The sequence below is a fragment of the Pelobates fuscus genome, chromosome 2 (genome assembly GCF_036172605.1).
Source record: "Pelobates fuscus isolate aPelFus1 chromosome 2, aPelFus1.pri, whole genome shotgun sequence".
Classification (NCBI taxonomy): Eukaryota; Metazoa; Chordata; class Amphibia; order Anura; family Pelobatidae; genus Pelobates; species Pelobates fuscus.
The window spans coordinates 260,762,624-260,775,388 of NC_086318.1; the positions used below are offsets into that span (position 1 = coordinate 260,762,624).

Genomic DNA, 12,765 nt, shown 5'->3' on the forward strand with positions numbered 1-12,765 from the left:
AGTACAGAGTCACATAAATGTGGTAATAAATATTTAATAAGCGTTTAGATTAATATTGGTTGGTAACAAGTTTACCAAGAAAGAAAAATAAATAAATTTTAATATCCAATACACCCTACAAGTGTTTAAAGTGAAAAAATAAATATAAATACAACCACCTATTAAAAACCTGGAAGGTTGCTCATATAATAAGCACCCAGATATTAGTACAAGGAGCCTAGATGGATGAGTATCGAAAGACCTTTGAAAGGATCAAATGAGTAACATCCATATCTCCTAATCGGGGTGAAAGTACTGTCTATTTTGGTTCTAGCAGCACGGAATACTGTGGATACTTGCTATAAACATAACAGATAAGGTATTCTAGTTCTAGCAGCTCAGGCTAGTGTGAATACTTGCTGTAGAGGTAGCGAGTGTCAAAAGAGGGGCATACAGGAAAGTCCAAAGTGACTCATTAAAGGTCTGTGATGTTATCCCTCCGTATAGTGAGCCGTACTCGGAGGCCACAGAGAGAACTTCCCAGCAGGACCTAAAGTTTTCGAAGTAACTTGCCTGTAAATGCCCTGAAACTAACTGACAATTTCCCCGCCAAAGCAGCCTAGCAGTATCCCTCAAGCTTGCATAATGAAACCAGTATAGACAGCGTAGAAGCCCAGGTAAGTAAAATTAGCAAATCAGCCCATCAGCTCGACGCGCGTTTCGGCGTTTCTGACGCCTTTGTCAAGAGCTCTTGACAAAGGCGTCAGAAACGCCGAAACGCGCGTCGAGCTGATGGGCTGATTTGCTAATTTTACTTACCTGGGCTTCTACGCTGTCTATACTGGTTTCATTATGCAAGCTTGAGGGATACTGCTAGGCTGCCTTGAAGCAGCAGTTTATTTGGCGGGGAAATTGTCAGTTAGTTTCAGGGCATTTACAGGCAAGTTACTTCGAAAACTTTAGGTCCTGCTGGGAAGTTCTCTCTGTGGCCTCCGAGTACGGCTCACTATACGGAGGGATAACATCACAGACCTTTAATGAGTCACTTTGGACTTTCCTGTATGCCCCTCTTTTGACACTCGCTACCTCTACAGCAAGTATTCACACTAGCCTGAGCTGCTAGAACTAGAATACCTTATCTGTTATGTTTATAGCAAGTATCCACAGTATTCCGTGCTGCTAGAACCAAAATAGACAGTACTTTCACCCCGATTAGGAGATATGGATGTTACTCATTTGATCCTTTCAAAGGTCTTTCGATACTCATCCATCTAGGCTCCTTGTACTAATATCTGGGTGCTTATTATATGAGCAACCTTCCAGGTTTTTAATAGGTGGTTGTATTTATATTTATTTTTTCACTTTAAACACTTGTAGGGTGTATTGGAAATTAAAATTTATTTATTTTTCTTTCTTGGTAAACTTGTTACCAACCAATATTAATCTAAACGCTTATTAAAGATTTATTACCACATTTATGTGACTCTGTACTTCTAAGGGAGGTAGTTAACTAATGGGAATAGACTCCACCCACTTTTTTAAGGGGCAGATTTTCTTTTTCCCATTTCATTTCTTTTGTTTATATTTTCTACCCGGGGTTAAGCCCCTACTACTCCCTGTAACCTCCTTTGAGGTTTGGAGGTGATCTATTTCACACCCATAACCTCTCTCTCCTTCTTTCTTTACTATTCCATTCAGACCAGAAAGTTTTTTACTCCATATATTTCCTAGACAACTCAAGGAAGAAGCAATATATATGATTATTCATTGCTTAACGGCAACAAAAAATACCATTGCTTATAAATGGAAACAAACACAAACACCAACAATATCAGAGGTCTTGAGCAGATTTGATTCTTTTAGCCTCCATGAAAAAATGGCAAGCCGAGTTAAGGGTAGAGAGGATCTATACAAACGAAGATGGCATCAGTGGTTGGAAATAAGAGATAAGTATGTGCCAATGATGAATATTGCTACATAGCCCTTAAAAAAAAAAAATAAATAAATAAATATGAAAAGGAAAAGAGAAAGGAAAGAAAAATCTTTTTAATCTATTTTTTTTTCTCTCCCCACTTGTAAACAAGACAAGATAATGGTTTGCAATATACGTAAGAGAGATAAATGATACTGCATGTGATGATATTGTTTATAAATCTATATTCAATTGGCAAAAATGTTACGGTCTGTTCCCCCCCACCCCTTGTTTTTCTTTTCTGTATCCTATGTATTTGATTGTTTTTTTTGGGGGGGGTCATATCTTCAATGACCGATGTAATCAATATAAAAATGTAAATAAAAACAAGATAACAAAAAAAAAAAAAATGTCTTATCTCCTGCTCTGTTAACAGACTGCTAGAGCCCGCCGGAGCCACCTGTAAGTGATTAAAGTTGAATATACAGAGCAGTAGCTAAAAACCTCTAAGTTAACAACAGATTAAAAATGAAATCTTTTTTGATAGAGGCTGTGTCAGTCACAGCCATGGGAGGTGTGGCTAGGGTTGCATAAACAGAAACAAAAGTGATTTAACTCCTAAATTGCAAATAATTGAGTGGTGAGATTGTCGGACGGAGCATGATCTATACACTAAAACTGCTTGATTATCCCTTTTAAAAATATAACATTTTCAATATTGAATTTATTAATACAACATTACACCTCATTTTCTAGTTCTACTCAAAGTTTTTGAATATGGAATAAGACAATGGACTGCTATCCCGATGAAATAACACTATTTAGCTTATAAAAATCAACAAGTGACATCCCCTCGAAAAAGTTTAGTCTTCTATTTAGTTCTGATGTGCTGTTCGGATCAACGATAAACTTTCCTTTTCCAGGATTGCAAAGTTCTCTTCTGTGCTGTACAGGTTTCACAGACTATAGTCTTCAGCTTCTTGAACTGAGATATTAGAGATTCCTGCAAGACAACAACAAAAAAATCACATTGAAACAGACTTAAGTGAATCCATTTACTGAAGGAGCAGGTCCCAATGATTTGAACATGCACACCACATTAATCAGGACCTAGGACCTGCCCACAAACAATAGTTAATTGTAGGGACAATGCCTTTCAAAAGCGACACAGGCCCAGAAAATTAATTTGTCAAATTTACAAGTTGAAAAGGGTATATAAATATATGAATAAACGGAGCTAGTGCCTAAACGAGAGAGCTGTACATTGATGGAGCTTTGCAGTTATATTCCTTTATAACAGGCAGATTGAGACCCGTTGGCCCTATTTGCAGCAATCCTGGAGCAACAACAAAAAAGACAAAGAAATACCCGTAGGGCAGAGCGTAGGGCAGCATGGGCATTGTACTACCTTAAGGGATCAACATATAAGGCACGCATGGCCTCAGTCAAGGACCCAAATGATTCTATATATGGGCTATTAGTGTGAAAAAGCTGATGAACTGCTATGTGAACCTTTATGTAGTCACTGGGGTAAGTACAAGGTTTTTAAAGTGAACAACAGCTCACAAATTGTGATGAAGGACTGGAAGTTATTTTCTGAGATTTTTTCAGGCATAGGAATAACTGGTTCTGGGGTTGTACCTGGCAGCAGTAAGAGGTGGTGAAGGAGGTAATGGAGTGGCTACTGCTCTTTGCCATTCAAGCTGAAGAAGGGTAGAATGGACAGCCTGGAGTTCTTGTAACAACTAAACCAAGGCAGCTAAGTGCTGGGTGAGGCAGTGATTGCTTCAACTATTCCTGCAAATTCCATAGGTTATGTATTGACCTGTTCGAAGCTGTTTATGATGGTGGAACTACAATACAAGGAAGAGCACATCCCTACTAATAGAATCCTCAGGTAAAGTCTGGAGGTAGAGGCATGGTGGCAGACAAGGGGCTTTATTAAAGATAATGTATCCGAACCAGTAGAAAACAAAGAAATTCTTGAATCAGGACTGGAGGTGGAGTAGCAGAATCAGAAACAAGCTGAGGTCAATATGCCAAATGGAGCCAACCACTGAGACTGGGCAGGAACAAGACAGCAGAACCGGAGTAAGGAATGCCATAAGTCAGAGAATAAATGTTTCAACATCACCAATGTTAATAATCTAAGCCATTCCAAGCTTTCCCATAGGAAAGCATTTGGGAGGGTAGTCATGTGCAACAAAACGCCACACTGCACCATTTAGGTGGTCTCCTGAGTTCTATTCTTCTATTTTATGGCAACACCTCTAGTGGTTCTCATACTGGCAGCCACTAGAGTCAGGTTAACCCTGCAGAGCGCCATTGAGATAAAGATAGTATTCCTTTAAGTGCTCTGTACAAGAAATCTATATAAGAACTCAAACACACACACAAAAAAAAAAAACTGACTTTATACCTACAGTTACTGTCATCCCTATCAAAAATATTTTCATCATAGCAACAAGGGATCGACTGATTATCGGTCTGGCCGATATTATTGGCCGATATTCGGAATTTTCGGCAATATCGCTATCTGCCTATAAAGATACCGATATTGCAGAGAGTGGGGGCCCGCACCAGTGGCTCTCCTCTGCCAGCACATGCATGGCCGGCGCTCTCCAAGCGCCAGCCCTGCTGTGTGTGCCTTCACCGACCGGAGGAGAGATCAGTGATCTCCCTTCCCGGGCCACAGGCACTCTGCTGGCAGCCACAGCAGAGATGGAGAGAGGACCCGGGGGAGCTCTTACCTGCAGCTCCCCCAGGTTCCCCTCTCGCAAGCATGGAGCGGAAAAAAGGTAAAAAAAGAACTGGAAACAAGGGTTTACTCCTCAAATCTGCAGGTATGAGCTTCTTTGTTACATTTTACTGGTTTATCAATGACCCATGCATTGATATAATAACTGAGCATTGGAAAAACAGCTGCTAATTGAAATGTGAATAGCAGCAGTGGTCACCCGGAAGTGTGAGTTACAACAAGCACTCTGCATTTAGTCTACCCGAAAGTGGCTCCATGTATTGAGTGCTGCTGATGGTTACTGTTGCTTGGGTGAGAGATGCTGTTATTTTCATTGATGGATTTGTACTAAAACGAGTGTTTGTTGGGTCCCCTTGATACTAAATAGGACTGCTGAGCCAATTGGGAGTGAGAGCAATTATGTAATATTTTGGCTGTATCTATAAAGAGGGATTATAAGGCAATAAGTGCAAAAATTGGAGCAATTATCAGGGGCATTTCGTCGATCTCTATTGGGATTGTTTCACTTTGGGGTTATTCACTAAACTGAATTAAAGGGACACTCTATGCACCTCATACACACACACTGCCCCCCATACACACATAGCCCCACACACACATAAACTGCCCGCTATACACACATACTGCACCCCTCACACAAACACTGCCCCTCATACACACACATTGCCTCCCATACACACATACTGCACCCCTTACACAAACAATGCCCCTCATACACACAAACTGCCCCTCATACACACATACTGCACCCCTCACACAAACAATGCCCCTCATACACACATACTGCACCCTAAACACAAACAATGCCCCTCATACAAACAAACTGCACCCGTCACACAAACAATGCCCCTCATACACACACATACTGCTCCCCTCACACAAACTGCACCCCTCACACAAACAATGCCCCTCATACATACATACTGCACCCCTCACACAAACAATGCCCCTCCTACACACAAACTGAACTCATCAAACACACGGCACCCCTTACCCACACATACTGTACCCCTCACCAGGGAGTGTAATGCCCTATTTACCTGTGGCCAGGGAGGGGGAATAAAATGATTTTTATTTTTTTAATGTAATAATTAAATTTAAAAAAAATTCTTTATAAAACTGATAAATAAAATCTACAGATTCCTACCCCACATATTTACACACAAACACAAGCACACACTGCATCAACTACACAAGCACACACTGTACCACTACACAAACACACACACACTGCATTCACTAATCAAATACTCTATACTCTATATTTAATTTTTTCAAAACAGTAAATGTACAGAATATTGGTATCGGTAAGTTAACGGCCTGAAAGTTCACAGATTATCAGTATCGGCTCTAAAAAATCAATATCGGTCGATCCCTAATAGCAACTGTAATGTATACATTCAGTGCATGGTTAAGTTTTAGTGTGTACACTAAACATAATTTAAAGCTTAGAGTATCTATTTCTGCTCGTAATGTTTTCTTATGTAAATTAAAGCGGCACTGTCATGCCGAACTTACCTTTTCCCAATCGCTTCCTCTTCTCTGCCTCTCTCAGGATCTGTTCTCCGTTTCTTCCTATCTAATTTTCTTTAACACATAAGACAAAGTAGAGACTTTTTCTACAAAGTAGGATTTTTCCTACGCTTGACTCGCTCTGACCCACTTCCTGTGGGTCAAAGGAATTTTCCCACAATACTCACCCTTTCCTCCATGATATCGCGATGCCTTCTTTCACTATTCCCGAACGTCCTGTCATTTAGACAGGGTTCTTCTTCTTTTGGCATGTTTCTTTTGTTTTTTTTGCGCACAGGTTTATTTTTATTTTCTAAGTTCAACGGGAATTATGGATTTTTATTTGGCCTTTTTTGGGTCTGAAAACAGAATACTTTAGAAAAAAGAAGACATCTAACGGTAAGTAGGAATTTTTCTATTCTAACAGGAACAATAGGTCCCCCCTTTTGTTACTAAAGGACCCCGCCTGCCACTTACTGTGGGGGCCGGAGGGAGGGAAAAAGACAATAGGTTACTTCCACCTTTTTTTACTTAGGGCCCCCCACCCTCCGATCAGTCTGTCCTCCCCTGTTACTTATTTTAATAGATGCCCCACCATGGGGGGCCTGCGCTATGTGAGAGGCTTTGATAGCAAGCAGGGGCATTTGGGAGATTCTCCCTTATGCTAATATGGGGGTCATATTCACCCTCATAGAATGACAGGGGGCATGGGGGAGTTAGGAAGTGGCGGTGAGCACTGCTCCTATTTTCATTCACATATTACAAGGAGGGAGCCGCAAGCCGGTAGCTCCCTCCTTGTAATAAACTAAACAAACAAACGAAAAGGTCTTCGTTTGTTCGTTTGAAATTTCTATTCATCCATTCGTCTTTCTGACGATTGAATGAATTGACGAAATTCCCGTCCGAATGCCCAAGTGTTCAACTGGTAAGTAGGAATTTTTCTATTCTAACAGGAACAATAGGTCCCCCTTTTGTTACTAAGGGCCCCCGCCCACCGCTTATATGCTGGATTATGCAATTTACTTTCCCTGTGTTCGGTAGATAGGACTACCCCCCATGGCTCATTAAATTCAAAGAAATAACAGAATTAAGTACTCTCTCTGTGTGGCTGCTGTTCATATAACCGAACAACACGTGCTGGAGAAAACGGCGGCCATCTTGTGACACGAAAGCAGGCAGCAGGACTTGGTCGTCGAGTGTCTGGAACTCTAAGTTGGACAATCAACTGCATGAACACCGGTCAAACTTCATGAACGCCTGCTTCGCTCCCCGACAAGCCAGGAGAGCGCTGTTTGGTAGGTTTGTTTACACGAACAAGGCAAAGAATGCATTTTATTAAAGAGGTTATTATTAAAGAGGTATTATTAAAGAGGTAAGTTTAACCCCTTCCTTCCCCCAGAGCCCGGGTGGGGGCACCCTCAGGGCACTCTAGTGCCAGGAAAATGAGTATGTTTTCCTGGCACTAGAGTGGTCCTTTAAAAATGAAAGAAAAAAAGAGGGGTAGAGTTCCTATTTTCCAGTGACTTGATTATTAATATTAAATATAAATAACAAGATCCTGAAGATAGAAATATTATATTGGTGGGGGAATTTAACAACAAGGTCATGACTTTAATTAATGTATATTCCCCAAACAAAGCCCCAGTACATTTTATCTCAAAACTACTAAAAAATAAATAAATAGAAAAAACAAAACAAGGTTCTTTAATTTTAATAGGAGATTTCCATTGTGTACTGAATCCCCAGATTGATAAGAAATCATTATCAAAAGTTGTAAAGAATAGGAATGCTACCTCACAAGCCGTCAGATTACAATCGGTTTTAGATAAATATTCTGATGGACATTTGGCGTATTTTCCATACTACAGAATAGGATTTTACTTATTTTTCTAATGTGCACTGCTCGTATTCTCGAATTGATCTAAATATTAGTAATTCAGGATTAGCATATTGTCAGGGTACCTGGAGTCTCTACCGTTGAGAGAGGTAGAGACTTAGAAGGTTATCCGTCCGGACGCCATGTCTCCTCGGTCTCCCGCGGTTCACTCGGCCTTGCTAACGCCGGCCGCGAAGGAGTCACTTCCTTTTATAACAGAAGGACCGGAGGTAGACGTCATGACGCTAACCCGAAACATCCTGCCACTCAAATCTCGGGAGACGAATCAGGACTCGCCGGAGGCGTGTCTCCTCTCCCTAGCCAGGATACTTAACGGGGGTTCTCTCATTCACTCATTGCCCTGTCGTGGTTCTAGTCCTTCTAGTCACACAGTGCTTTGTGATTCTCTTGTCTTTTGGTTCTGACCCGGCTTTGTTATTTACTCTCCTGCCTTTCTGTATTCCTTGACCCGGCTTGTCTCTCGCTTACCTGTCTTCTGTTATCCTCGACCTCGGCTTGTCTCTGACCATTCTATTGTAGTTCTACGTTAGTCCGGCCATTCTAAGGACCGGTATACGTATCAGCTACTCTTTGTACTCTGCGTGTTGGATCCCTGACCCGATCCTGACATTACGACAGGGCCATGGATCCTGCAGGTACAAATTGTCAGCTTGGTTCTCCTGATCCTAGGTTTGACGCCATGGATCATAGGATGGATCAGATGGCCCTGGCACTACAGGCGCTGCTGTCTCGCCCTATTAATCCACCTGAGGAGAGGCGTAACACTTCTGCTTCTTCTGTGGGTTCAGGGTTAGAGGTAGCTACTGTAGGTGCTTCTTCCCGAGTTACCCCACCTGTACGTTATGCTGGTTCCCCTGAGAAGTGTCGTGGCTTTTTGAACCAGATCAGTATTCACTTCGAGCTACAGCCCCGTTCATACCCTACTGATAGGGCAAAGGTGGGATTTATTATTACCTTACTCATTGAGAGAGCTCTGAGATGGGCGAATCCGTTGTGGGAGAATGATAATCCATTAGTCTATAACTATAATTCCTTTGTAGCTGCTTTTAAAAGAACTTTTGACCCTCCTGGCAGGAAGGCCAATGCAGCCAGATTACTGTTGCGCCTTAGACAAGACAACCAAACCCTTGTGGATTATGCACTAGAGTTCAGGTCTTTGGCGGCAGAGGTAAAATGGAATGAACAGGCCTATATAGACGTATTCTTAAATGGATTATCTGATGTAATACTTGATGAGGTAGCTACTAGAGAACTTCCCGAGAATCTGGAGGACTTAATTTCCTTTGTCTCCCGTATTGACGAACGCCTAAGGGAGAGACAGAATACTCGAGATAGAACCGCTAAATCTTTCTCTAGACTAGTACCATCATTTCAAGTTGCTGAAACCAAAGATCCACAGGTTTCAGAACCTATGCAGTTAGGCCTTACTCGTCTCTCAGAGGAGGAGAGACAGTACAGGAGAAGAGAGGGACTGTGTATGTATTGTGGGTTCAGAGGTCATGTACGTTTGAGCTGTCCCAGCCGTCCGGGAAACGCTCGCACCTAAGTTTCTCTAGAGGACAGACCTTGGGTGTTTCGATTTTGTCCTCTACTCATAACTACAAAGAACATAGACTCCTTTTACCGGTCTCGTTAACTTGGGAGAGGGGAACTTTAGAAACTATGGCATTGATAGACTCCGGCGCTGCTGAGAGTTTTATCGACCAAAAGTTTCTCACTAAACACACTATCCCATCCCAGTTAAGGAAGACACCCTTGGCTGTTGAAGCCATTGATGGTAGACCTTTAGTTGAGCCTGTGATTTCCCGGGAGACCACACCTCTTTACTTAACTATTGGTATTCTACACAAGGAGGAAATATCCCTACTACTCATTTCATCCCCTTCTGTTCCCATAGTCCTGGGATATTCCTGGCTTAAGAAACATAACCCCGTTATAGATTGGAGATCAGGGGAAATAGTTTCTTGGGGCCAGAATTGTCAAGAGAGTTGTTTAAAGAAAGTGTCACCTCTTTGTAGTGTCAACCCAATTAATAACGCTACTGACTCTACCAAAGTACAGATACCGTCCTTGTATCAAGATTTAAAGGCAGTATTTGACAAAAGAAAGGCTGATACCTTACCACCACATAGGCCTTTTGATTGCAAAATTAATTTACTTTCTGGTACCATGCCCCCCAGGGGTCATGTATATCCTTTGTCCACGAATGAGAACTTAGTTCTAGAGGAGTATATTCGTGAAAACCTAGACAAGGGGTTCATTAGAAGATCCTCCTCCCCTGCTGGGGCTGGATTTTTTTTTGTTAAAAAGAAGGATGGCTCTTTAAGACCTTGCATTGACTACCGAGGCCTTAACAAGATAACCATCAGAAATGTTTATCCGATTCCCTTGATCACCGAGCTTTTTGACCGATTAAAAAGTTCTAAAATTTTCACTAAGTTAGACCTTAGAGGTGCTTATAATTTAGTGAGAATCCACGACGGTGACGAGTGGAAAACTGCATTCAATACTCGATATGGGCACTATGAGTATACGGTAATGCCTTTTGGTCTCTGCAATGCTCCGGCAGTATTTCAGGACCTTATTAATGAGGTTCTTAGGGAGTTTCAAGATGACTGTGTAATTGTATACCTTGATGATATTCTTATACATTCCAGGGATATTGAGACTCACCACAGGCAAGTCAGGAGGGTTTTACACAAACTTCTTCAGCATGGCTTATACTGCAAACTAGAGAAATGCAGCTTTGACCAATCCCAAACTACATTTCTTGGTTATGTGATTTCTGGGGAAGGGTTTGAAATGGATCCGGAGAAGCTCCAATCCATACTAGACTGGCCTTTACCTCAGGGTCTCAAGGCTATCCAGAGATTCATTGGTTTCTCTAATTACTACAGACGTTTCATTAAGGGATACTCCTCTATCATTGCTCCCATCACTAACATGACCAAACAAGGGGCTGAGACTAAGAATTGGTCTACTGAAGCTCTTCGGGCTTTTGAGACACTCAAAGAGCTGTTTGCTTCCGCACCAATTTTAGTTCACCCTGATACTACTCTACCTTTCCTACTCGAAGTAGACGCTTCTGAGACAGGTATAGGTGCTGTTCTGTCCCAAAGGTTGGGTGTAGATAAACCACTACATCCTTGTGGATACTTTTCCAAAAAATTGTCCGGTACTGAAAGCAGATATGACATTGGTGACAGGGAACTACTAGCGGTTATAATGGCCTTGAAGGAGTGGAGACATTTATTGGAGGGTACCTTGCATCCTGTTACTATTTTGACGGATCATAAGAACTTATCCTATATTGGGGAGGCTAAACGACTATCATCTAGACAGGTTCGTTGGTCCATATTTCTCACTCACTTCAACTACGTACTCACATATAGGCCAGGTTCTAAGAATTCTAAAGCCGACGCCTTATCTCGCCAATATGAACCTGCTGCCGTATCTGAGCCGGTTTTGTCCTCTATAGTACCTAAGTGTAACATTATCGCTAACACTACTCTCAAAGTTCATTCCCCGCTACTTGATCAGATAAGGAACTTGCAGCATCTGGCACCTAGACTGACTCCGGTTTCCAGACTTTTCGTTCCCCCTGAACTTCAATTGGAGCTCTTACAGTGTCTTCACGAGAGTAAGGTGGCTGGTCATCCGGGTGTCCGCAAGACGTATTCTTTGATCTCCAAGGATTTCTGGTGGCCGTCGTTACGGAAGGATATTAAGGATTTTATCGGGGTTTGTGTGGTCTGTACTAAAACCAAACTACCGCATTCGCTTCCTTGTGGCCTTCTACAACCGCTGGAGATTCCTGACAAACCTTGGTCCTGTGTGGCTATGGACTTTATTGTGGATCTGCCGGTTTCTAAAAAACACACTGTTATCCTCACCGTAGTCGATAGGTTTACCAAGATGGCACATTTCGTACCTTTGCCTAAACTCCCGACTTCTCCTGAATTGGCAGAGGTCTTTGCTAAAGAGATTTTTCGTTTACATGGGATTCCTTCTGAGATCACTTCTGATAGAGGCTCCCAATTTGTTTCACGTTTTTGGAGGTCGTTCTGTTCTCAATTAGGCATCAAATTGAATTTTTCGTCCGCCTATCACCCTCAGTCTAACGGAGCTGCTGAACGAACTAACCAGAAGATTGAGCAATACTTACGTTGTTTTGTTTCCGAACACCAGGACGATTGGGTCGGTTTGATTCCTTGGGCAGAGTTTGCGCACAACAATCTTGTTTGTGACTCCACGCATTCAAGTCCCTTCTTCATGAACTATGGCTTTCATCCATCTATTCTTCCCCCGGTTTCTCCTTCCCAAGGAGTACCGTCGGTTGATGTCCATGTGGCCAACTTGAGGAAGTTGTGGGATCAGACTCGACAGATTCTTCTACACAATTCTGTACTGGTAAAGAAACATGCTGACAAACGTAGAAGGGCGGCTCCGAATTTTGTTCCAGGCGATAGAGTGTGGTTGAGCACTAGGAATATTCGTCTTAAAGTTCCTTCCATGAAGTTCGCTCCTCGTTATATTGGTCCTTACAGGATCTTGACTCGAATTAACCCAGTGGCATATCGTCTAGCTCTTCCAGCTACTTTACGCATCCCGAACTCCTTTCACGTGTCATTGTTGAAACCTCTAATCTGTAACAGATTCTCCTCCACAATCGCCCCTCCGCGCCCTGTTCAGGTGGAGGGTCAGGAG

The 12,765-nt window shown here is 42.1% G+C and overlaps 1 protein-coding gene across 1 annotated transcript in view; it reads right to left on the reverse strand.

The window, feature by feature from the left end:
- Nucleotides 1-2,595: 2,595 nt before the first annotated feature.
- Nucleotides 2,596-12,765, reverse strand: part of FAM120B (family with sequence similarity 120 member B) — a 144,931-nt gene continuing 134,761 nt past the window's right edge. The window contains exon 8 of the mRNA XM_063443360.1: nt 2,596-2,894. Coding sequence (XP_063299430.1) covers nt 2,790-2,894 — 105 coding nt within the window. The 3' untranslated portion in view covers nt 2,596-2,789. The remainder of the gene's footprint in view (nt 2,895-12,765) is intronic.